Source organism: Platichthys flesus, chromosome 10 (assembly GCF_949316205.1).
Source record: "Platichthys flesus chromosome 10, fPlaFle2.1, whole genome shotgun sequence".
In the NCBI taxonomy this organism is placed as follows: Eukaryota; Metazoa; Chordata; class Actinopteri; order Pleuronectiformes; family Pleuronectidae; genus Platichthys; species Platichthys flesus.
In genome coordinates, this window is record NC_084954.1 from 3,977,671 (window position 1) to 3,999,338 (window position 21,668).

General features: G+C 42.5%; 4 protein-coding genes and 1 long non-coding RNA gene across 6 annotated transcripts; 3 read left to right on the forward strand and 2 right to left on the reverse strand.

Annotated features, from left to right (window-relative positions):
- Nucleotides 1-49: 49 nt before the first annotated feature.
- Nucleotides 50-4,062, forward strand: LOC133961843 (uncharacterized). The gene is made up of 2 exons (XR_009922042.1): nt 50-329; nt 850-4,062. It is a non-coding gene; the product is annotated as an uncharacterized LOC133961843 (long non-coding RNA).
- A 157-nt stretch (nt 4,063-4,219) lies between these two features.
- On the reverse strand, nt 4,220-6,595 carry oip5 (opa interacting protein 5). The gene is made up of 5 exons (XM_062397202.1): nt 6,139-6,595; nt 5,549-5,615; nt 5,271-5,393; nt 4,987-5,068; nt 4,220-4,457 (listed from the first exon to the last, which is right to left on the reverse strand). Exons 1-5 carry the CDS (start codon nt 6,311-6,313, stop codon nt 4,365-4,367), a joined length of 540 nt encoding a protein of 179 aa, XP_062253186.1. The 5' UTR covers nt 6,314-6,595; the 3' UTR covers nt 4,220-4,364.
- Nucleotides 6,596-7,749: 1,154 nt separating this feature from the next.
- Nucleotides 7,750-10,983, forward strand: nusap1 (nucleolar and spindle associated protein 1). Its single transcript, XM_062397017.1, has 12 exons — nt 7,750-7,944; nt 8,073-8,138; nt 8,384-8,593; nt 8,699-8,873; nt 9,010-9,105; nt 9,200-9,312; nt 9,405-9,455; nt 9,532-9,701; nt 9,793-9,956; nt 10,038-10,154; nt 10,238-10,349; nt 10,453-10,983. The coding sequence occupies exons 1-12, from the start codon at nt 7,870-7,872 to the stop codon at nt 10,538-10,540; spliced, it is 1,437 nt and encodes a 478-aa protein (XP_062253001.1). The 5' UTR covers nt 7,750-7,869; the 3' UTR covers nt 10,541-10,983.
- A 66-nt stretch (nt 10,984-11,049) lies between these two features.
- On the reverse strand, nt 11,050-13,319 carry ndufaf1 (NADH:ubiquinone oxidoreductase complex assembly factor 1). Of its 2 annotated transcripts, none has more exons than XM_062397019.1 (5): nt 13,000-13,319; nt 12,016-12,546; nt 11,597-11,782; nt 11,420-11,494; nt 11,050-11,250 (listed from the first exon to the last, which is right to left on the reverse strand). In XM_062397019.1, exons 2-5 carry the CDS (start codon nt 12,520-12,522, stop codon nt 11,110-11,112), a joined length of 909 nt encoding a protein of 302 aa, XP_062253003.1. In that variant the 5' UTR covers nt 12,523-12,546; nt 13,000-13,319; the 3' UTR covers nt 11,050-11,109. The 2 variants fall into 2 exon arrangements, with proteins under 2 accessions (XP_062253003.1, XP_062253002.1); XM_062397018.1 differs by having other exon boundaries at nt 12,016-12,549.
- Nucleotides 13,320-13,420: 101 nt separating this feature from the next.
- On the forward strand, nt 13,421-21,388 carry rtf1 (RTF1 homolog, Paf1/RNA polymerase II complex component). Its single transcript, XM_062397015.1, has 18 exons — nt 13,421-13,645; nt 15,817-15,927; nt 16,043-16,193; nt 16,847-17,048; nt 17,181-17,298; nt 17,397-17,508; nt 17,608-17,749; nt 17,834-18,011; nt 18,128-18,210; nt 18,322-18,409; nt 18,505-18,612; nt 18,710-18,787; nt 18,899-19,020; nt 19,165-19,222; nt 19,413-19,490; nt 19,588-19,692; nt 20,152-20,266; nt 20,364-21,388. The coding sequence occupies exons 1-18, from the start codon at nt 13,562-13,564 to the stop codon at nt 20,468-20,470; spliced, it is 2,040 nt and encodes a 679-aa protein (XP_062252999.1). The 5' UTR covers nt 13,421-13,561; the 3' UTR covers nt 20,471-21,388.
- The last annotated feature ends 280 nt before the right edge of the window (nt 21,389-21,668 follow it).

The following is a 21,668-nucleotide window of genomic DNA, read 5'->3' on the forward strand; positions in this document are numbered from 1 at the left end:
GCTCTGATTGACAGGTCTCTGGCTCAATCCCGCTCCGGCTTGTAGCAGCGGAGCCAAGATGGCGTAGTGCGGCGGGGACGAGGAGCAGGGGACGAGGGGACGAGGGGACCTTGTCCTCTCCGGCGCCATGGAGCGGAGGGGAGCGCGTCCGGAGGTCAGCGGGTTATTCTCCGGACGGGTCCCCGGCCGCTGCGGCTCCTCGTCCCGGAGGTTTCCCGGGAATCAGCGCTGACACATTCAGTCCCCCCCCCCCTTGTGTTTACCATTGTGTGCAGCTGCAGCTCGAACCTCAAACATCTGCAGCGTCGCGGAGAAGAACTCGTTCCAAGGTCAGTGCTTCAAACCCGCCGCTGCTGCAGGAACCTCTGGGTTAGGCTTTGATTCAAAGGCTCAATGAAGATGGTGATTATTGATTGATTTTTCTAATTCAGTTCTGTTTAAGAGACATTAATCCCACTAATGGAGCAGGAATCTGTCTGTCTCACATCTTTCCAAGATCCTTATCCTGACCCCCCCCCCCCACACACACACACACACACACACACACACAAACACACACACATTTTTATAATAGTGACTAATGATGTCACAATTTTAAATCATGATGTCACATGTCATATTTCTGGGGGTAATTTTATACACTTGCTGCCGCATCATCATGTTGCTGTGGGAGTTGATGAGTAAAACCCATACGTTACATGTGTACGGTGGCAGAGAGAGAGGTGCAAATCAAAAAAGGAAAAACACGTGCAAATAGCGAAAGCAACACCGGAAATGTTTCCAGGGGACCCAAAGTAGGAAGGAGCAGACTTCAGTAACTAACACTTTATTTTCCGATGTTTTCTCCAGATGATAAACCAGCTGAAGCCGGGACTGCAGGATCCTCCAGGACGACAGGAACATCCAGACCTTCAGATCCGCCCTGGCACCACAGACAGGCGTCTCCCACCACCACAGAGATCAGTGGAGGTAAAGAATGAAGCATCACGGACACGATGACCTCTTTTGGGATTTTGGGACACTGGAGCTCTCCTTCCCGCTGTAGCTGGGACATCGGTCCTCTCTCCTCCACAGCATCCGCTCTCATCCTGGCCTGCTTCTGAAGTGTGATCATCCACGGGGACGTCTTCCAAGATCCTCTTCCGTCCCACACACTCCGACTACGTCCCCATGTAACCTTGAGTTTCTACACTGGCTCTATTTGTCTGAAGTCTCCAGGATTTAGGGATTTTCAGTCAGATTTGAGCAAGATTGATTCCAGGTCACATGTAAACATAGTTACTATGTGTTTACAGTAAAATCCCACTGTTATAGGTCAAGAGCCGGTTGATGATGAACAAATCAGCTGCTCCTCTATTCTGCAAAGAAGGTAAAGACACAAGATACTGTAGCAAAGATCAAGGCCTGTGATTAGATCCGACTCACGGGGGGTTCTTCTGTAGTTTTTTGCACTACCTCAGTGCCGTAACAAGCCCAACAGGAGAGTGAGAGACGGGTGGGACCAGTACCTGAAGCTCAATGGTTGTCAAGTACCACAGCAGATTTAAATATTGTTCCCGGATTAGTCTGGTTTATAGGTAGAGCATCCACACATGAGGCAGTCGACTGGTGAACAGGAGCAAAACAACCCAAGCACATGATGCACATTTACTTTCATTTCAGCCTTTTTGAGTAACGCCCTCAAACTGTGGTCTCCTATGCATCTGTTCTGAAGGAAGGTCACAAGGTCGTCTTTTCACCCTATGCTCTCATTTTGGATTTATTTAGTTCTCCTTTGTCAAGTCCGCAGGTTTATTCACAAATAGCAGGTAGAGACTCAATTAGTGACACTGACCTTGTGACTCGAGATCCCAAAAATATGGAAACTTCTAGTTTAGAATGTGTCGTTTCTCTCTTCCCACTTAAAATAACATTTATGTTCTCATTTGATCATTTTCATGATCTCATAAGAGATATTGTGTAGCCATCGTGTTTAAATTCTGCCGACAGAAGTGATCCTTTGATTCCTTACATTTCATCAATTATGAGACAAACATTAAATGAAAACAGCTTTTTGATGTGTCCAGTAAGTCGAGAGACACCAGTGCTGAAGTAGCATCTAGCACTGGTTCTTACATGAAGGAAACCCTGGCCCCATTTTTTTCTTTCCTTTCACATTTTTGTGAAAGATATACTTTAAAAATCAAAATTTTCCGGGATTTGTGCAATATTTGATCCTAACTGTCATGTTGTTGACCAAACTGTATATTGTATAAACAAGTGACAAGTTGTTCGAAAGCAACAAGATCACCAATGTCTTCCATTAAGATTTGTATAGACTCATGTGCATTAACCAGCCTATTAAGCGGGACTGTGGTGCCACATTAGTGTAGCCATGCATGACCAGTAGTGATGTTTGCTTTATGACGAGTAGTGAAATCAGTTCTCTAGACTAAGCTGGAGCTCAAAACTATGGAAACCATTTCAGTCAAAGTCAAGGGTTGTAGACTGACGTTCTAAATCTTTGAAGACACCACGTCCAGATTCAGCTCGGCCTGAAAACACGAGATATGCAGATTTATAGTATTCATTGAAGTCGACTCACATATGCCCAATATATAACTAAGTGTTGTTTTACTCTTCTTAGAACTTTTATCTTTAAAAAAAAAGCTTTAGAGATATTCTAACATATTCTCATGCATAAAAAGAATTAGTAAATTTTTGAATAACAACCATAAAGTTCCAATGAATAAAACCTTAATAAAAGAGTATTACGTTCATCCTGGATTAGGAGCTAATTGGCCGGTGGTGTTTCAGCTCTAGAATTAAGATCTCACCATGACATCGCATTGTACATAATACCTCATAGTTTTGGGATTCAAAGTGTTATAATTCAATCCATACAATTATATTTGATTAGAGTTTTAGAAGCAATAACCTACAATAATGCATGAGTTCAGTGCCAGGGTGTAAGTGTTCAAAGGATTCCGTGCCGTGGAAAGGACAACCACCGCCTCTTTACGCTTAATGTAGCCGTCTATCTATTGGTCACTTTTCTGGCGAGTTGTTTAGCTTTAGAGAACAGTATCTCTTCTTAAGGTCTGGGATACTTCCTGCAGAACTACGTGCATGTGAGGACTGCTGTAGCATAACAGTATTTACAAGTTTACCGAAACACTTATATTTTTAGAGACTATTTTCCCTGCCTTGTATTTTTTCAAACACAAAAACACAATAATCTAAACCAACATAGGAGACGCTTTAAATGATAATTCTTCTTGTAGCATTTTACATCCCAAAAAAAACCCATTCCTTTAAAAAATCCAGATTTCCAGTAACTCTGTAGCTGTGAAGCAAGTTTACTGAACCAACTTGACACTTTCTTGAAAGGTACTCTCTCTCTCTGTGCCGACTTGCACCATCATCCCCAGCCTCCTGTCTTGAAAACTGTAAACTAAAAACCCTGTGATGCTCTTTGTGGGGATTTATAATCGCAATTTATAAGCAAGTAGGCGTCTAGCGACTTGAATATATGGGTTCAAAAAATATGCATGACTAAGCAGAATAAAGAATGATTTGTATTGCATGCAATAATCCAACTGTGTAATGTGAATGGGTGTAAGTAGGATGTTGAAATGTTCATGTCAGGTGTTCTGTGACAAGGGGACGGTGGTTTGATTCTACTTGAGGAGCGTTGAGGTAGTTTTGTCATCGTGGTTTTCACAGACTGCGCAGCACCACAAAGAAACGATGGAGTGTTTCAAGTGTTTCTGCTCTCACTCTCTGCTGAGTCATACGTGACCATGGCAGCGATGCCACAGTGCAGCTCAACAACCCGATCAACCTTTGTTCCCATGAAAAAAAAAAACGACAGTCATATAAGCCTGGGTAAGATTAATGATGTTACTTTGTTTGATCAACTTCTCCACCGAGGGGGTGGACTGTGTAGAAACTATGCACTTCAGACGGAGGAAGTGGGCATGCTTATTATGTGTAAGCCTCTTGTCTGGTTTTGTATTAACAAAGGAAAAAAAAAAAGAATCTATATCAGAAATTCAGCAATAAAAAGCAGCATGGTGCCAATCGGACGACTGGGTGTCTGTTTACTCACAGTTTGAGTGTTTACGAGGATTTACATCATGGAAATACCTTTTTTTGCAATTACAGAAAAGATTCATTAACTGTAATGAGAATTTAGTGCCACAAAACAAACTATTACTGAACAGAAATGGAGCAAATAGATTATTCCTAGAGCCATTTAATGAAAACCTCAAAATACCACAATACAGAAAACATGACATATATACATTACACACACCGGCCTATAGAGGGCAGCAGAGTGAGGAGCACAAGAAGCCTTTTCCCAGGACGAGGTGCAGTTGGGTCTACTTCTCCAAGACGCTGGTGATACTGCGTTCGGCCAATCGGCTCTTTAGACACAACATCCGATCCAGCTGCACCTGGAACTGCTTCCTCACCTGCCAGGGAAATAAAAACAAACATGAGATCAACGTGTGAGACTAAGAAGGAAATTCTAAGAAGTCACATATTGTCAGGGTTCATACACATTTTGACCAATAGATTTTCATGACTTTTCTATAACTTTAAACCAAATTTCCATGACCAAGCATTTTGTGAAATCTCGGTGTATAGAAAATGTAGTATTTAATCTAACAATGAGCATTCCAAAGGATACAGTTTACTTTAAATGAGACAATAGTTTGAGGTCTTTGTCTGTTGTTTACTTTCCATTTGTAGACAAGCATGGTTAAATCTACACTTCCCTAGCATAGTGCATTATCCCACCTGTTTCCCCACCGAACTTTTCCATTAGTATGAGAGCGTAAGCCTGCTTATAATATGAATAAATACAATTTCCATAACTTCTCCAAAACTTTTGGTATTTTATTGTTTTCAAGCACTTTTCCAGGCCTGGAAAAAAGCATTTTACAATTCCATGACTTTTCCAGGTTTTCCATGACCGTAGGAAACCTGTATTAATCTCACCTCATCGATGTTTTGTTTGACTGGCTTCAGATCCAATGTTATTGTGGAAGCTTTCACCATGGACCTGCTGTCGAGGATGTAGCTGCATAGAGAAATTAGAGAAGAGAGTTTTTATTTAATTCATGCAACTATTTTATGTTCTGTATACGAAGATTGAAAGAACATAAATCTATCCCTTCAAAATCTAAAACGTCTGTTGAATCTCACAAGGCACTTTGTGTATTTTAGCGTCTCAGGGCTTCAGTACAGCTGTACACAGAAAGTCAATGTGCTTGTCTGCTCACCAAGTGATGTTTGCTCTGTGGAGGAGGAAGAGCGAGCGAATCGAGGCCCAACGCGACGGAGCTGAGTGAATAACTTTGCCCACAGAAGAGCGGCAGCCACGACACTTCAGAGAACTGTAGATGCTGAAATCACACAAGAGAGGTGACGAGAAATAAGACACAGACAGAAACCTTGAGCGTAGTAAAAAACATGTTCCTCACTGACAGCAGGTGAGTGAAAGATGGAGGATTTACTTGTTACTAGAAGTTTAAAAACCTTCACTGCTGCAGCCACTCACCAATTTGCCATTTCTCCTTTATGTCCGGACTCCTTTGTATTACTGATGACAACGTCAGAGGTCGCTCCTGAAGAGAGACGAGAAGCAGTGGGGGGGATTATCTAAACAGCAATAATAACAATAACAATGAGTATAAAACATTCTAATGTGGAATGTTACTGACAAACTACCCCTGACACCATCTCTATTTTGTATGATGTGGTTTATTATATATTTGGTTTGTCAATTTGGTCATTTGTCATTCACAAAGCATGTTTTTCTGATTCAGGCATATATTGTGGTTTATTATTGTAAAATGTGCATTTAAAATTAATCCCTGTATGATGAAATTTAAATAATAACATATATGGTTGGAGACAGTAGTCCTATACAATAAATACACACATAGATAAGTAGAAATCGTAACATTTACCCTTTATCCATTTCCTACAATTAATACAAAATCTCTATTTTGAATGTGTTTCATGAAATATTGTGTTGTGCCACAACTCAACCATCACAGACACACAACAAGTAGAATGAGACACCCTTGTGGATTCTTGGTGTTTATAACACAAACACAACCCCAGTGTGTGAAGAGGTGAACTCACGCAGACACACGATCAGGTTCATGCATGTGATCTCCCCGCAGATGCTGAGGGAATCCGCCATCACGGTGTTACACTGTGTGCAGTGGAGAGTCATGTGTGGCCGGGTTCGAGCCTCTTCTGCGCCCGCTTTACCACCGTCCACACGCCGCGTCAACACGCTGTCATCGAACTCCATGTTGGATAAGTGGGACAAGTGGGACCGAGTCCTGCTCGATGCTGGTCCCGCCGAGAGGAGTTTGAATTCCGGATTAGAAAGAGCCGCAGGTCCCGTCCCTCAGTTAAATGGATCCGGGCTGAAGCTCGTTCCCCAAACCACCTGAGTTCTGTGAGATGTCGCTGCTGATATTTAATAAAACCAAAGAAGCAAAGAATAAACAAGTCTGAGACAAAAACAACGACTTTTAAAAGATTCACGTTCTCTTCTTCTTCGCGGTTTGCAGCCAGCCTCTGGTGCATTACCGCCACCTACTGCACCGGAGTGTGGGTCAGAAAATAGATTTCATCCTCCCGAAAATAGAATTCATCGATTTTAAGATTACATTAGATAAATAAATAAATAGGTTAGATCAATGAATGAATAGATTAGCTATATATAATGTAATTGGATTAACAATAACAAGCGTAATCCAGACGATGACATATTTGAGTATTCAGTAACCCCCACCTGACTCTGACTTTATTCCACCCTCACACCTCAAGGATGTGTTAAATTAACACATTATATTATATTATATTATACTGCATTACATTGCATATTGCAATCTGACACTGTTCACTGTCTTGCATCTTGCATTTCACTTCACTTTTTTTATATTTTATCATTATATATATTTTTAGATATGTTTATGTCTAAATTAGAAAAAGTGAGTAAATAAGAAGTAAATTGTGAGTAAATATATATTGTTTCTTTTTATTGCTTTTCGTATGTGTGTTGTATTTATTGTGTTTTTATGTTTGTATGTTCTATGTTCAATGTATGCACCAATAACCAGAGCAAATTCCGTGTAGGTGTAAACCTACTTGGCAATAAATACTTTCTGATTCTGATTCTGATTAATTTGGAAAAATTTGTTGAAAGTTATGATGTTCCTTTAAGGTTCAGTGTGTGGAATTTAGTGATACTTAGTGGTGAAGTGTCAAGCTGCAGCTGAACACCCCTCACCGCACCCTCCCCCTTCCAAACATGAGCGAGTACCTGGGGTAGCCTTCAGTTGTCACATAAACTCAAAAGGTGTTTAGTTTGTCCTTTCTGGGCTACTGTAAAAAAATATGGTGGCCTCCGTAAGAAGGATCCACTCCTGATGTAAATATAAAGTATTTAAATATAAGGGGGCCCATTCTAAATTAAAGATAACAATTCCTGCAGTTTATAGGATGAGTGAAAACATCACTAGGATTGTAATAAAACGTTCTTAAAGTCTGATTGTGTAAAATAACTTTTTCTAAATCCTGTTATTGTCCACTCTCTTCTGGTGGTTGGCTCATGTCCGATTGTTCCGACACCACGTGAACGCACCAGGACCGGATTCAAGTAAAACATTTCCATCTTCAACCTAATTGGCTTGGAGGCACATCCGGTCACAACCAGGAGCCAATCAAACGGCCGCAACGGCTGTGTTTTGAATCGGAGGAAGTTTTAACCGTAAGGCGGTTCCGCGGCTCGAGAGGAAGAGCAACGTGTGTTTGTTGATTTGTATTTTGCGTGAAACCGAGTGAAAGTTACACGTCGACATGGATTTTGACGCAATGAAATACGCAGAGCTGCGAAATGTCGCCAAGGACCTCGGTCTGAAGGGAAACATGAAGGTGATGGAGTTAGCATAGTTAGCATAGTGCTCGGTTGTGGGCGCTAGCTTGTTGAGGCTAAAGCTAACGTTTGCGTTTGAATGTAAAATGACATGTTTGTGCTGAATATTGTTGTTGTTGTGAAACAGGCGGATAAACTGTTGAAGCTGATCAAGCAGCATTATCAAAAAGAAAAGAACGAGGAGGAGGAGCAGGTAAGAAACTCACAATCCCTGTTGGGATGATCCCACTTAAACAAAAGCTTTTTCTTAAGATAAGTTAATAAACCTATATTATACCCACAAAGGGGAAATGTGCAGTAATACAGCAGCAAGTATTATGTATCATGACAGATACATTTATATCACAGTGAATTTCCAGTTGAGACTTAAAGGGTTAAAGTGCAGTACGTGATTGTGGTGAATACAGTCATAACAGTCACATCTCCACTGTTTTCCAGGGACAAGGTCGCGATGCCACCGCTGCTGTAGAGGAGGATGTGAATGCAGGACAAGGCGCTGCTCAGGAAAGTGAAGATGCGACTCCTCACGAAGAGGTTTCCAACACCGCAGTGTTTGTGAACACGCGTCGAGGCAGAGGCAACGGTACCAAGAGAAAGATCTCTGATACTGAGGCTGAGTGTGATGAGTCTCCTCCGACTGCTGCAGAGGTACTACACACCATCACACACACAACACTCAGCATCTCCTCGTCGGTAGTTATTTGCATTTCCTGTTAATTTGGCGGATTAAATATTAAACCATCTGTTCTCCAGGGTGATGTGGAAGCTGCTGCGTCTGCTGCACCCAGTGGTGCGAGGCGCTCAAAGAAGAGGAAAGTCTCTTCTGTCAAAGACTCTGACCAAACCGAGCCTCAGAAGGATTCCCAGGTCCCAGAGAGCGTGCAGCAGCTGGCCGACGTCACAGATGAAGCACCAGTGCATGGTACAGGTGAGTCATGGTTGATGAAAGAGAATGAAGCATGTTTAGTTTGGTATTTCTGAAAACTTAATTATAATAATAATAATTTGTATTTGTTCGATTACATATTTGCCTTTAACTTGAAATAATGTATTTTTTAATATAGTTCCAGAAAAGGCCACAAAAGCAGCCAAAGCTGGTAAAATCCCTCGTCACCAAGGCCTGCAGCTGAAGAACAAGCAGTTGAAGCCTGTCACTCCCAGTAAGTCCCCCCCCTCGCCTATAAGAGAAGCAGGGGATGTTTTTCCCTACGATTTAATTAGATATCTCTTGTTAATTGTATTTTTTTTTTTAAGACTTCAAAAAACTCCACGAGGCTCATTTCAACAAGATGGAGTCCATCGACTCTTACATGCAGCGGAAGACGAAGCAGATGGACACCTACAGAGCTTCAGTTAAAGAACTCAAGGTACCACAAAGCTGTCACTGACTTCTTCCCATGAAAACCATCATGTTAATGAATATGCTTCTTTTACAAATTCCATCTATTTTCCTTTTCAGAATCTTTCAGATAAAACTCAACTGCAGCAAGCTGATGGCAAAACCCAAGCAGTGAGTACCATCACCTATTAAACCCCCTGAATACTTTGAGTGCAGTGAGGCTGATGTGTACCTATCTGTTCTTCAGAAGGCAAATCAGAGTCGTACATCCATCCTCAGTCCTGCTCCCGTCAACAAGAGACCAGCTGACGGCCGACGCACTCTGCTCTCAGCCAGAAAAGCTCCGAAGGAAGCTGCTGGGAAGAAAGACGCCCCGTTCAGACCCTCCGTCCTTTCCACTCGCAGGATCAATGTTCGGTGAGTTACACTTTCATTCAAGGTTTGTCTCTCGGGTGGAAAATGATGTTGTCCTTCATGTCACGTGACAAGCAAATGTGATTGTGTGCAGGTTCAGCGAAGCCACCAGAGACAATGAGTTTAAGGGGTCCTTGGTGAAGACGCCGGCCCGCATGTCACCCTGTGTGACCTCGAGCACGCCACAAATACAGAAGACGGGTGAGGTCAAGTCCATCAGTGTCAAGACTACCACCTTCTCTGCTGCAAAAACTTCAGGTACTTTAAATTCTTCCATATCTGAATAAGAGATTTATAGGTTGTGTAGATATAATAAAGTAATTCAACTGAATTCTACAGGGGCGTTCATTTTCACTGGCAACACCAGCACCGCTGAAACCCCCGGAACCCAGAAGAAGCAGAGTTTTGACCTGAAGGCCAGTCTGTCCCGTCCTCTCTCCTACAAGCCGCATACAGGTAATGATGGTTTTCAGTTTCTGTGTTTAGCTGAGGTGTAGTGAATCATCAGTGAACCAACCCCTCATGTTTTTAACTTACAGGTAAACTAAAGGCTTTTGGAGATGTCAAGGAGAACACAACAACGGCAGCAGACAAGTCTCTGATCTCCAACTCGCATCAGAAGAATTATAAAAAGCACCAAGTTCCAACAAGGTTCGTCTAAAAAGAAGAAACACCGTCGACTGATTGATTTCTCTCTTAAAACAGTGAAACCTCTGCAACATCTGTCTGTTAAATGTTTCTGTTTTCATCTTAGGGACAACAGGAGAGAGAAACACACAGCCGACCGGAAGCAGAAGAAAGAGAGCGTGCTCGGGGCGAGACGAGGCCTCGTCATGATGTAAAAATATTGTGCTTGTTTGTTGACATTTGTACAGCCTGTTGTTCCCCTGTAAATATTTGGTTTTCTGCAGTGGACTAATCTTTGCTGCTTTTTAGCCTTCTGTAGAGAAGCTCTTTCATCTCTCTTTCAAGTTACAGTACTTTGGTTTTAGTATTAACACATGAAGTTACTTGAACTCTGTTTAATGATGCATTTAGATGTGGAGAGGACGTGTAGCCTTCTTTAGAGAAGCTCTTTCATCTTTCTGTCATGCTAATTACCTGGTTTTAGATACAACACTTGAACTCTGTTTAATGATGTATTTAGATGTTTTGTGCATCATTCTGTTTTGCTGCATTTGAAATTGTGATTTGCTCTTAAAATATTTTTTTTGGGACAGGGTGTTTAAAGACTTGTGCAAAAAAGTATTGTTTGCATTCCCCAATTAAATTTTCTATTGCTGTTTTCCAAAGTGTCTTTTTCATTATTTCATTTTCAAACAGAATATATTGCACAAAAATGATGCAAACGTTTGTTGATAGAAGAGTTCAGCTGTAATTCAATGAGTTCATCTCCAGAGTTGTTATAGTTTCAAATTTCAGGATTCCTCTTGTAAACTTCGTAGGCAAATTCCTCGGTGTGGGCGTAGTCTTTGCAGACGCCGATGAAGTCGATCTCCAGCTGGAACGGACCGTCTGCTTTATCTCCCAAAGTAAATCCAACAGTGTTGACCTGTGAATACATAATATACAAAATGTATTAGACCACTGCAGTTAGAGGGTAAAACTATCATTACATAATAATGCAAATGTACTGAACGGTGTACAGGAACTTTCCGCAGCGTAGTTTATTTTGCATGTATTTGATGTCATGTTAGTGTAACGTGTCCTTTGCTCGTTACCTTGTCCAGCCAGAGAGGATGCTGATCATCCTGTATCCTCCCACGATGCGTCAGGAAGAACTTGGAGAAAGGAATCTGTAAATAAGTCAAACTTATATTATAATCACTAGTTGTACCTAAAAGTAAAAAATGTGGTTTTATAAAGCATTAACTATATTTTACTGATTAACTAGGTACCTTGACGTCCTGCCAGTAGGGTCCTCCTCTGGTGTACAGAAAGTAACTGTATATGTCGTCTCTCTGGTGAGAGAAGTAGGTTTCTGTGGCGATGTTGATCATCCATGGACGACCATCGCCGCGTACCCGCAGGTGCAGCGTGTTGAAGCTGGACCAGTCGTGGTGCTTCTTCCTGTCAAATGAAGACTGGGAACAACAAGAAAGTTTGGTTTGGTTGATACTTAGTTCAGTCGTCCCCTCAACCTCTGACCTTGGATGTCAGCAGGTTTTCATTTCAACACTAGCCTCACACAACCTCAGGAGAAAGAGGAACTGGTTTATTCAATTTGTAACTGCTACAGAGTTTGTCCTTGTGACGGCTATCCCCAAGACAGAATTGTGTGTTATTCCTCATGTGATAGTACTGGCAGGGCACTTACCAGTGGTTGTTTGGAGCGCATGGTGCAGTAGCCACTGTAGCGTGTTTCTCCGTCCCTCGGGGGGGTGGAGCTCAGGTTCCCGTACAGGAAACAGGTGTTGTTCTTGCCCAGCCTCAGGTGGGCTTCACTCTGGCCTCCTATCTCGTGATCCGAGGACACGATCCACTCCTCCAGGCTCTCCGGACCTCTGAACTCCCACATCACTCGGTTCTGCTCCAGCATGTGCTCCAGAACCGGTTTGCCCTCTGGACCGACCCAGCGGTCAGAGAACTCAGTCTTCATCAGCATGAAATGCTTCTTTATTCCCTCCAAACCTTTCTTGAAGTTAAAGTTAATCTTCTGCCATGGAAACTTGTCTTCCTTGGGCTTCCCGGGTCGTCTGTACTCCCCCTGGATCACGGCTCTTGTGGGTACAGTGAGCGGGCCGACGGGGAGGAGAAGCAGCTGCTGGTGGATGGAGCTCAGCAGCCTCGCCGAGGGGAAACGTGTGATCCTACTCAGGGACATTTCACTGTTGATCAGGACGGGTCACTGCTGGGAAACATCACATAGGGAAACACTTGAGTTACTGGATGATAGTGAAATATCAATATTAGGTTTCATACTGTAGATCGACTTCAACAATTAGCTGATCTGCAGTATGTTCTGCTTATTTTATTGGTTCTGTTCACAGATGCATCGATTATAATGACACTTAATGATCAAGAGGAATTATTATTTTACTTTTAGTGGCTTGATAGACTCTTTATAATACTAGTATGACTTCTTATGTCGTCTATTGGATATCTGAGTTTCACACTAGTAAATAGTAGCTGTTTTGAATGGGGCTTTTATTATTGTTGACCTCCTCTGTTGAGTAAATACACCAGGACAACAACAATGTAAACAAGTGCTAGCTACAGTCTAGTAAAGGAGAAACCATCATTCTAAAAATACATAACTCTGGACACATGAGAGACAGCAGATGACACAGTGTCCACTTACCGAGGCCATGTTGTGCGGAAGCTGCTCGTCGCTAAGCTTCACTCCATCTTGAACACATCTCTTTATGTCGCTGGTTTCAATGACACACTACTGAATAAACCGCAGCTACACGTTAACACACACAGGGTCTACGCACGAACGTGCGTTCAGGACACACGCACCCGGAGCAGCTACGAACATATGGCTACGGAGACCCGGCTGCTCATCAATTAAAGGTCAAATCCTCGCGGCTCTTGAACGCAGCTTGCGTGCACCGCAAACTTCCGTCCTGACTGCAACGCTCAGCATACACATATAGTTCCCTCCTCAATTGATAATGGGTTATTTCCCAATTTGACAGTATCACCTGGTCTGTAAAACAACGGGAGAAGGACTAACGTTGGAGATGTATTTTTACTCCACCGCGCGGGATATAAAAGCCCGAGTAACAACAAATGACGCGCATGCTCAGTAGCGCCTTTGTGTGTCTCGACTGCAGCGCACCTAGCTCGCTGGTGAACTAGCTAGCCTCGTTCGTAGAGACGACACAGGGGCAGCTAGCAGGTTAGCCGCGCTGCTAATCATGGTGAACGTGAAGAAGCGGAAAGGTCGGGTCGTGATCGACTCGGACTCCGAAGACAGCGCCAGCGACGATAACTTAGACCAGGTAGGCGCGAGCTTTTCGTCCGGGGGTTGGATGCCCAACGGCGGCGTTAAGTTGCCCAGCAGCTCTGATGAGGGGGGAAGCTAACGGGGGCTAGCTAGCTGCGTTGTGTTTGGCCTCGCTGGGGGGGAAAGGGGCCGGATTTATTCACTTGTTCTGTTGTTCGCACAGAAACGCGCCATTACACGGAACATCTTTAAGGTCCAGTGTTCTCTCTGGCAGCTCCGCGTGCTAGCACAGGTAGCAGGGCAGTTAGCGCTGGGGAAGCTAACCAATGCTAACGATTAGGTTACATTCCGAGAAACACAATTAAAGCGAGCAGTTTTTTTTGTTTGTTTGGTTGTTGTTGACAGGAAATAACCGCGCCAATGCTTTTACCCCGGGTCTGGAGCGTGCACCTGCTGTGTGTGTGTGTGTGTTTGTGTTTTATTAGCTCGTAAACTGAACCGGGATCAAGTGTGTTTTGCACAAACTGAACCCGCAGTGAGGCTGAACTTGATTCTCCCGGGTGACGTCACCGAGCGGGGCTGCCTATGTGTGTGTGTGTTGTTGTCAAACAAGTTGACCCGAGGAGCTTTACGGTCCCACATGTCAGACTGAGGAGAACTGATCTGGGAACTGCCACTCGTCCTTTTCACCTGATTGTTAACTGCTCGGTAGTTTGCCCCCAGACGCACTTCCCACCCACAGAGAATAACAGAACCTCCTACTGGGATCGTGTCTGTCTTCCACCTCAGGCCCAGTAACAGGTTAATTGGTGAAAAATAATCAGAATCAGAATTATTTGTATTGCCATGTATATTTCCACATACAGGAATTTGCCTTGGTGTGGTTGGTGCACTTTACAAACAACTAAATTGTTACCACTCTGCCAAGTACAGAGTATCCATTAATACCAGTGATCACCTTTTTGCGAATAGAAAATAATGTTCATCTCACTGATACCCGGACTGCGTACCAGCCAATACCAGTGCATCAAACCAAACATTAGTGTAATTTATACTGGGATGAGTCTGTGTCAAATCATCACACTCTTGGGCCTCACCGTCACAGATCAAAAATAAAGTTTATCTGATTTAGTCAGGTGGATTCCAATTAAGGGAGATAAGGGCAAATAAAGTTTGACATTTTGGGGTGAATAAGTGCCCTATCTTTCATGGTTAAAGACTTCCTGCATCTGTCCCTGGATTTACAGTCCTCCACTCAAATCTGAGGCTCTCTCAGTTTTATGTGCTTTGCTTTGTGTTCCTTTATTGATCCAACACCAGGGACATTCTCTGGTTAAAGCAGCAGATTGTCAGAATCAGGTTGACGAGAGGACACGTGAAAGTTCAAAAATGAAATGGGCAATAAAATTCTGTTAGATAATATCACAGAGACTGTGCAGTAGCGTCACCTTTCACTACAGACCGAAATCTATTTGTGGAGAAATGTACTTGAGCCAAGTGTAGTGGCATAGGATGATTGCACGGAAATGTATATGTATATATGTGCAAGTAGGTATTGGAATAAATGTATGCATATAGATCTATATATATATATATATATATATATATATATTTGGGTTAAAGGCTTTTTGGTTAATCCAGCTGGTAATTGTTTGAGTTGATACATATAATTTAACTGGTGTTATCCACTTGTTTGGATCATATGTTGTTTGCGCTGCAGAATCCATGGTTTCGATAGGACAAAAAAAAAAATGCACAACTGTTGTTGAGGCCTCTTTAAATCCAGAGGCTCAGGCAGTCAGCCAAATGCTCTGAACCCATGAAAGGTTTTAATAAGGTTTTGCATAATCCTGCTAACAGACAAACGGCAATAAAAACATAGCCTTGGTGGAGGTTAATGTGCATTTGCTCCAGCATTTGCTGCTTGTCAGTGGGGGTTATTGGACTGATTTGAGAAGCTGGCCCCTGGTGCATCCTTCAGACCATGTCCCAGTCAGTTGCGTGTGTGTGTGGGGGGGGTTTGCTCCACCATAAGCATATGGCAGCATGTGTTCGTCGGCCCTTTCCTATGACCAGCGACGCATTCCCTCTGTATGAGGTCATAATCATTTACATCTTCATCCTGAATGTGGTTTGAGTTTATTCACCAGCAAGGCTACTATTGCTGCATATGGCAGCTGTTACAGTTACTCAACTGCATGTTTTTTCTGAACTTTTTCTGTTCAGGAGCTGTTGTCATTGGCAAAGAGGAAGAGGGTGGACTCAGGTGACCAAGAGGAGCCAGTCAGCAAACCTGCAGCGTCGACCGACTCGGAGACGTCCGACAGCGATGATGAGGTACGACAGTCCGGGTATTTTCTGGGTGCTCTTGTTGTTATAATGGATAATCATCTTTTTTGGCAAGTTACAATTATTTTATAAATAAAACTGATTTTATTTTTCCCTTTTCTAGTGGACCGTGGGTGGAACCAAAGGTAAAAAGAAAGTTAAGCCAGGGAAAGGATCTGAGAAGAAGAACACTACGAAGAAGAAAGTTGGTAAAGCAACAGCGTCCGGCAGCTCTGATGGAGACAGCTCGGCGGAGAGCTCTGCACCTGAGGAGGGTAAGTGGAGAATCCTCTATATTCAAAAAGCAACGTTTTCCTAATTTAATTACTGTCCCATATTTCCAAAGATCATGGAGGATCCAGGAAGATTAATAATTATATCTTGTAAAAGCTTCAGTTGCTTCAGTCACGTGTTTGATTTAAAGGTTTAGGGACCAGAGACATTCTGAAGTGTAGATCTCTCAAATCACTGAGTGCCGTGTCCTCAGGTATTTTAAGCAGGCTGGGATTAGGTGAGTCACTGGCTCATCCCCTTTATTCCAACGGGCACTCAGTGTAGCATCTAATCTGATTGTGTATTTGTGTTGCACTGGAGCCAAATGTTTCAGGATGATAATGATACACTGGGCAAGAAAGTGAGAAAGAGCCTGTATCACCACCAGTGCCAAGTATACATGCAAAATCAAATAATTCCACAAATCTGTCACACTCATTTCAGAAATATAACTTTATTAAATTACCTCTTCAGGTTTTTTACACACAATCTTTCAGGAGACACTAAGGTTAGTGTTGAGAAGACAATGGGGTAATTTAAGGTATAGAATGGAATTCGCTCTAAGACCAACTTAAGACCAACCCTCTAATAGTTTAGTTTTACTTTAGGGCTGTGAAGTGATTCCTTTTAAAGTGTGTGAATGTGTTGTTCTCAGGCGAGGTGTCTGATTCAGAGAGCAACAGCTCGTCCTCTAGCTCGGACTCGGACTCCTCTGAGGACGAGGTGTTTAAGGACGGCTACGACGAGGACTTGATGGGAGACGCAGAGGACAGAGCTCGTCTGGAGCAGATGACGGAGAAGGAAAGAGAGCAAGAGCTGTTCAACAGAATTGAGAAACGAGAGGTGCTAAAGAGACGGTGAGCAGAGGAAAAAAACTTCTAAAGCTGTAGAAAACCCCAAACAGGATATTTAATTGATTTGAAACTATCCCATGCATCTGGCATTTGAGTTTACCGTTTATTGATTCGAGACTACGCATTGTTTCACAGCTTTGAAATTAAGAAGAAGCTGAAGACGGCAAAGAAGAAAGAGAAGGAGGAGAAGAAAAAGAAGCAGGAGGAAGAACAAGAAAAGAGGAAGCTATCTCAGGTTCAAGACACACAAGTGGTGAGTCCGGAATTATTCTTTTTTGCACAAACACGCCAATCACACAACGATTTGTCGATGTCTCTTTACGTGATTTTTAAATGTGCTCCCTTCTCTAGGTCATGTCACACAACAAGGAGAGACGATCCAAACGGGACGAGAAACTGGACAAAAAGTCCCAGGCAATGGAAGAACTAAGGGCTGAACGTGAGAAAAAGAAAAACAAAACAGGTATGTGTTGTTTCTTTTTTCTATTACTCGGCCGTGACTTGATTTTGGTGACATTTCAATCAGTTCTCATTACGGATGCTTCCTCTCTGTGCTGAGCAGCTGAACTTCTGGCCAAACGAATGCCCCTGAAGACGAGCGAGGTTTACTCCGACGATGAGGAGGAGGAAGAGGAAGATGATGACAAGTCCTCGGTGAAAAGTGATCGCAGTTCGCGTTCATCGTCTGATGAGGATGATGATGAGTGAGTGTCATTCATTTTGTATTAGAAGCATTTATCATAACACAACCCTTTCCCTGACTCTTTATGTTGCATTTCTGCTCGTAGTAAAGAGGGGACTCCGCCCAAGTCGCAGCCGGTTTCTCTACCAGAGGAGCTGAACAGGGTCCGTCTGTCCAGAAACAAGCTGGAACGCTGGTGCCACATGCCCTTCTTTGCAAAGACCGTGACCGGCTGCTTTGTGAGGATAGGGATTGGGAACAGCAGCAGTAAACCAGTTTATAGGGTGAGTCTGGATTCTTTAAAAGTGTTTAATATTTGACAGTAGTGTGCCCTTGTGTGGTGGTGATATTGGGCCTGATTAGTGAAGTTGGGTGTAATTTTACTCCTTGTTGTTGCAAGGTTGCTGAAATTATGGATGTAGTGGAGACGGCAAAGGTTTATCAGCTTGGAACCACACGAACGAACAAGGGATTACAATTGAGGTAGGTGTATTGTCAGAAAAAAATGTTTTTACATATATTAAAATCAGGAATCAGTTAATGAACCGTCTCCTCCTTTTGTTCCTGCTCCCTTTTTGTTGTGTATTTTCTCAGGCATGGCGGCGACACACGGGTTTTCAGGCTTGAGTTTGTATCAAATCAGGAATTCACTGAAAGCGAGTTCATAAAGTGGAAAGACGCAGTAAGTGGAACTAAAAAGAGGAACAATTTGAACCCGCAAAAATCTAAACAGTGAGATTAAGAAGGAACCTATGTGTGGATTTTTCTCCTTTGCAGATGACAGTTGCCACGATGCAAGTCCCAACTCTTGATGAAGTCACCAAAAAAGAGCAATCCATCAAAGAAGCTATGAACCACAAATTCAACGACAAAGACATAGAGGATGTGAGTGTGTTTCTTTAAAACGTGCTACCTGGTTTTCCTCCTGCATCACACACAGAGAGAATTAAACAAGGGTCTCTTCTGTCGTTACTTTCTGCAGATAGTGAAAGAGAAGGACCGATTCCGAAAAGCTCCTTCGAACTATGCCATGAAGAAAACGCAGTTATTCAAAGATAAGGTAAAAGAAATCAGTGGAGAGTTGTGGTATTTGGAGGCACCGGAAAATGACAACCAAAAGATGGTCTGTCAGACTCTGACTGTTGCTCCTGTGGATTTGTTTGGATTCCAGGCCATGGCAGAAGAGAGCGGGGACGGAGACAAGGTGAAGGTGATCCAGGACGAGCTGAACGTGCTGGAGGAGAGGGCGGAAGCACTCGACAGACAGAGGACCAAGAACATCTCTGCCATCAGGTACATGAGCAACTCCCATTATCTCCTTTCTGATTTAACATGTAGTAGCTTGAGTTTTATGTTTTAAAAGAACAGAACAGCTTTTGTCTTGGAGCTGATGTTTTTGTTGTGACTTATTCAAGTATACTTATATTTACCCTCCAGCTACATTAACCAGAGGAACAGAAGCTGGAACATTGTTGAGTCTGAGAAAGCTCTCGTGGTAAGTCCCAGTCGCTTTTGACACCTTTATCCACCACAATAGGAATTGATTGTTACAATAAGTAGATTTCAAACCTGCCACCTTTTGGAATGTAGAGAAAACCAATCACATGTTTGTGTTTTTTATATTTTTGCTGCAGTTTCGGGCATCGTAGATTTGGTCTTTTTATTATATCTCTATTCTGTCACAGGCTGAAGGACAACTCTCCAAAAACCAGCAAATGGACCCTTTCACCAGAAGACAGTGCAAACCCACCATGGTGTCAAATGTAAGGTTTCCACAATGATTTGTTTGTACAATAAACCTTTAAATCTAGATTTCTCTCCCCCTCTAATCTGGTGTTTTGTTCCTCCCCGCTCCTCCAGGCCCGAGACCCGTCAGTCCATGCAGCTATTCTCGCTCATCTCAACCAGAAGTACGGCTCCGGGTCAGCAACAGATCTTAATAACGGTGCAGAGCTTAACGCACTGGTAAGCCGAGCACTGCCTCTACCCTCACTTGTTAAATTCTTTACCTCCTTCAAGGTTGTTAGGTTTTCAAAGCTGTCCGTCTGGTAGCAGGTTACACAAAAACGACTTAACCAATTTTATTGAAACATTCTTCTGTTGATGGGCAAAGGAAAAACCACAGATTCTTCAGATTGTTCTTTCTTTTAACATTGCCTAATGGGCAATTTACATTCTTGGAAATCCCGAGACAAATAATGCAAAGATCTTCATTAAATAAAAAATAAAGCATATGTAAAGTAGCAATATCTATGATTAGGTGAAATTGGGAGCAAACGGTTTTACTTTAAGCTGTGGAACAAACCAGTGTGAGGCAGAAAACAACTAATTTTGTTGAAGGAAATGTTCCTGCACAAACCATCTTAGTTCTGTCTTCTCCACCCAGAGGAGCTCAAACATCTTTTGCTTGTGTCTCTATTAAAGGGACAAGTAATCACGAAAGATAAAGACGGCCCCAAGCCAAACACTGACCTCTCAGAGGACTTGTTTAAAGTTCATGACTTTGACGTTAAGATCGACCTCCAGGTTCCCAATGCAGGTGAGAATCATTTATTCTCCTTTTGTATTCTGATGATTTGAGGGAAGTTGTATTGATTTTAGCACGTATTTATAAATTTTGCATTTGTGCTGTGCAGAGGCAAAGTCTCTGTCTGTGAGCTCCAATGCGCTGCCAGTGAAAGACGGCGCCCCCCGCAGGTCTCTTAACCTGGAGGACTACAAGAAGAGGAGGGGGCTGATCTAATGTGGCCAGTCCATCATTCAGAAACCACAATGCATATGTAATTGTATGAGTGAGTGAACGAGAGAGTCCATGTGTGTCTGCGTGTGTGAACGAGAGTGTGTGTGTCTGTGTGTTTGAATGTTGATGCAGAAGAGTGTCTATCCAAACAGAGGAAATACTGATTTAAGCAAATACAACATTTCTCTCAAAGGATCTCTCAGAAAACCTGCCCAGAAATTGGTTGTTCTGTTATTTTTCGCGTTATCAAACAAAAACTCTTATATTGAGTTGTGTTTTTTTATGTATTTAACTCCTCCCCCTCTTTTGGATCCTCTGGAGTCCACTACTGTTTATTTTTTTGTTCTCTCATATGGACTTGGCGATTGTGGACTATGACCTTGAACAAGAAGGACACTATTTTAGAAGACTTAGATGTGGAGGCTTTTTAGAAATTACTGGACTGGTCATTTAATGGAGTTGAAGAGCAATGAACGAATTACTGTTGTAAATGTACCCCCCCCTCAACTGTGTGATCATCTGCTGTTGCAGTCCATCCTACATTTGAGTAGCCTCTTGTATTTTTGCGGAGTGTAGATGATCACCATCTCTGACTGGACAGTGACGCAGCCTCTACACGACCAATATGGAAAGTTCAGTACTTGTCTGCTGGACATTTGTCCATTTTTAAGTCTTTGAACCAGCCCCTTTTGAGAGGAACCCTTTTCTATGGCTGACCCAGTTATGAAATTGTTTCTTCATTTCTGTCCACAACCCCATGGTTGGTTGTTCATTGGATAAGTCCCTCGCCCGTAACCCTCGGAGAAGATTCTACATGTTATCGATTGTGTCCATAGTCAGTTCCTGTATTGATGTGGCATGCCTTGTAAATATGCATTTTGGAGTGAGTGCGGAAAAAAATAAAGAGGCACTGTTTCATAACCTCAGTGTCATTTTTTTTTTTTTTTTTTACCTTTTTTATATTTTAAGGTGATAGTGCAGCAACACAACAAATCTGCTGTGCTAGTTTCTTTCATGTTGGGAGCATTCAATAAAAATTCCAGACTGAAGTTACCTGATTTTCATTTTTTTTATAAATGTAATGAAATAAGTTTTGTGTCTGTTTGTTTAAATCTAAGTGTAGTTTGATCAGCATCATGAATTTACATTACAACTTAATTCTTATTCAAGTATATTTCACGCAATTCCACAATAAAAGCAG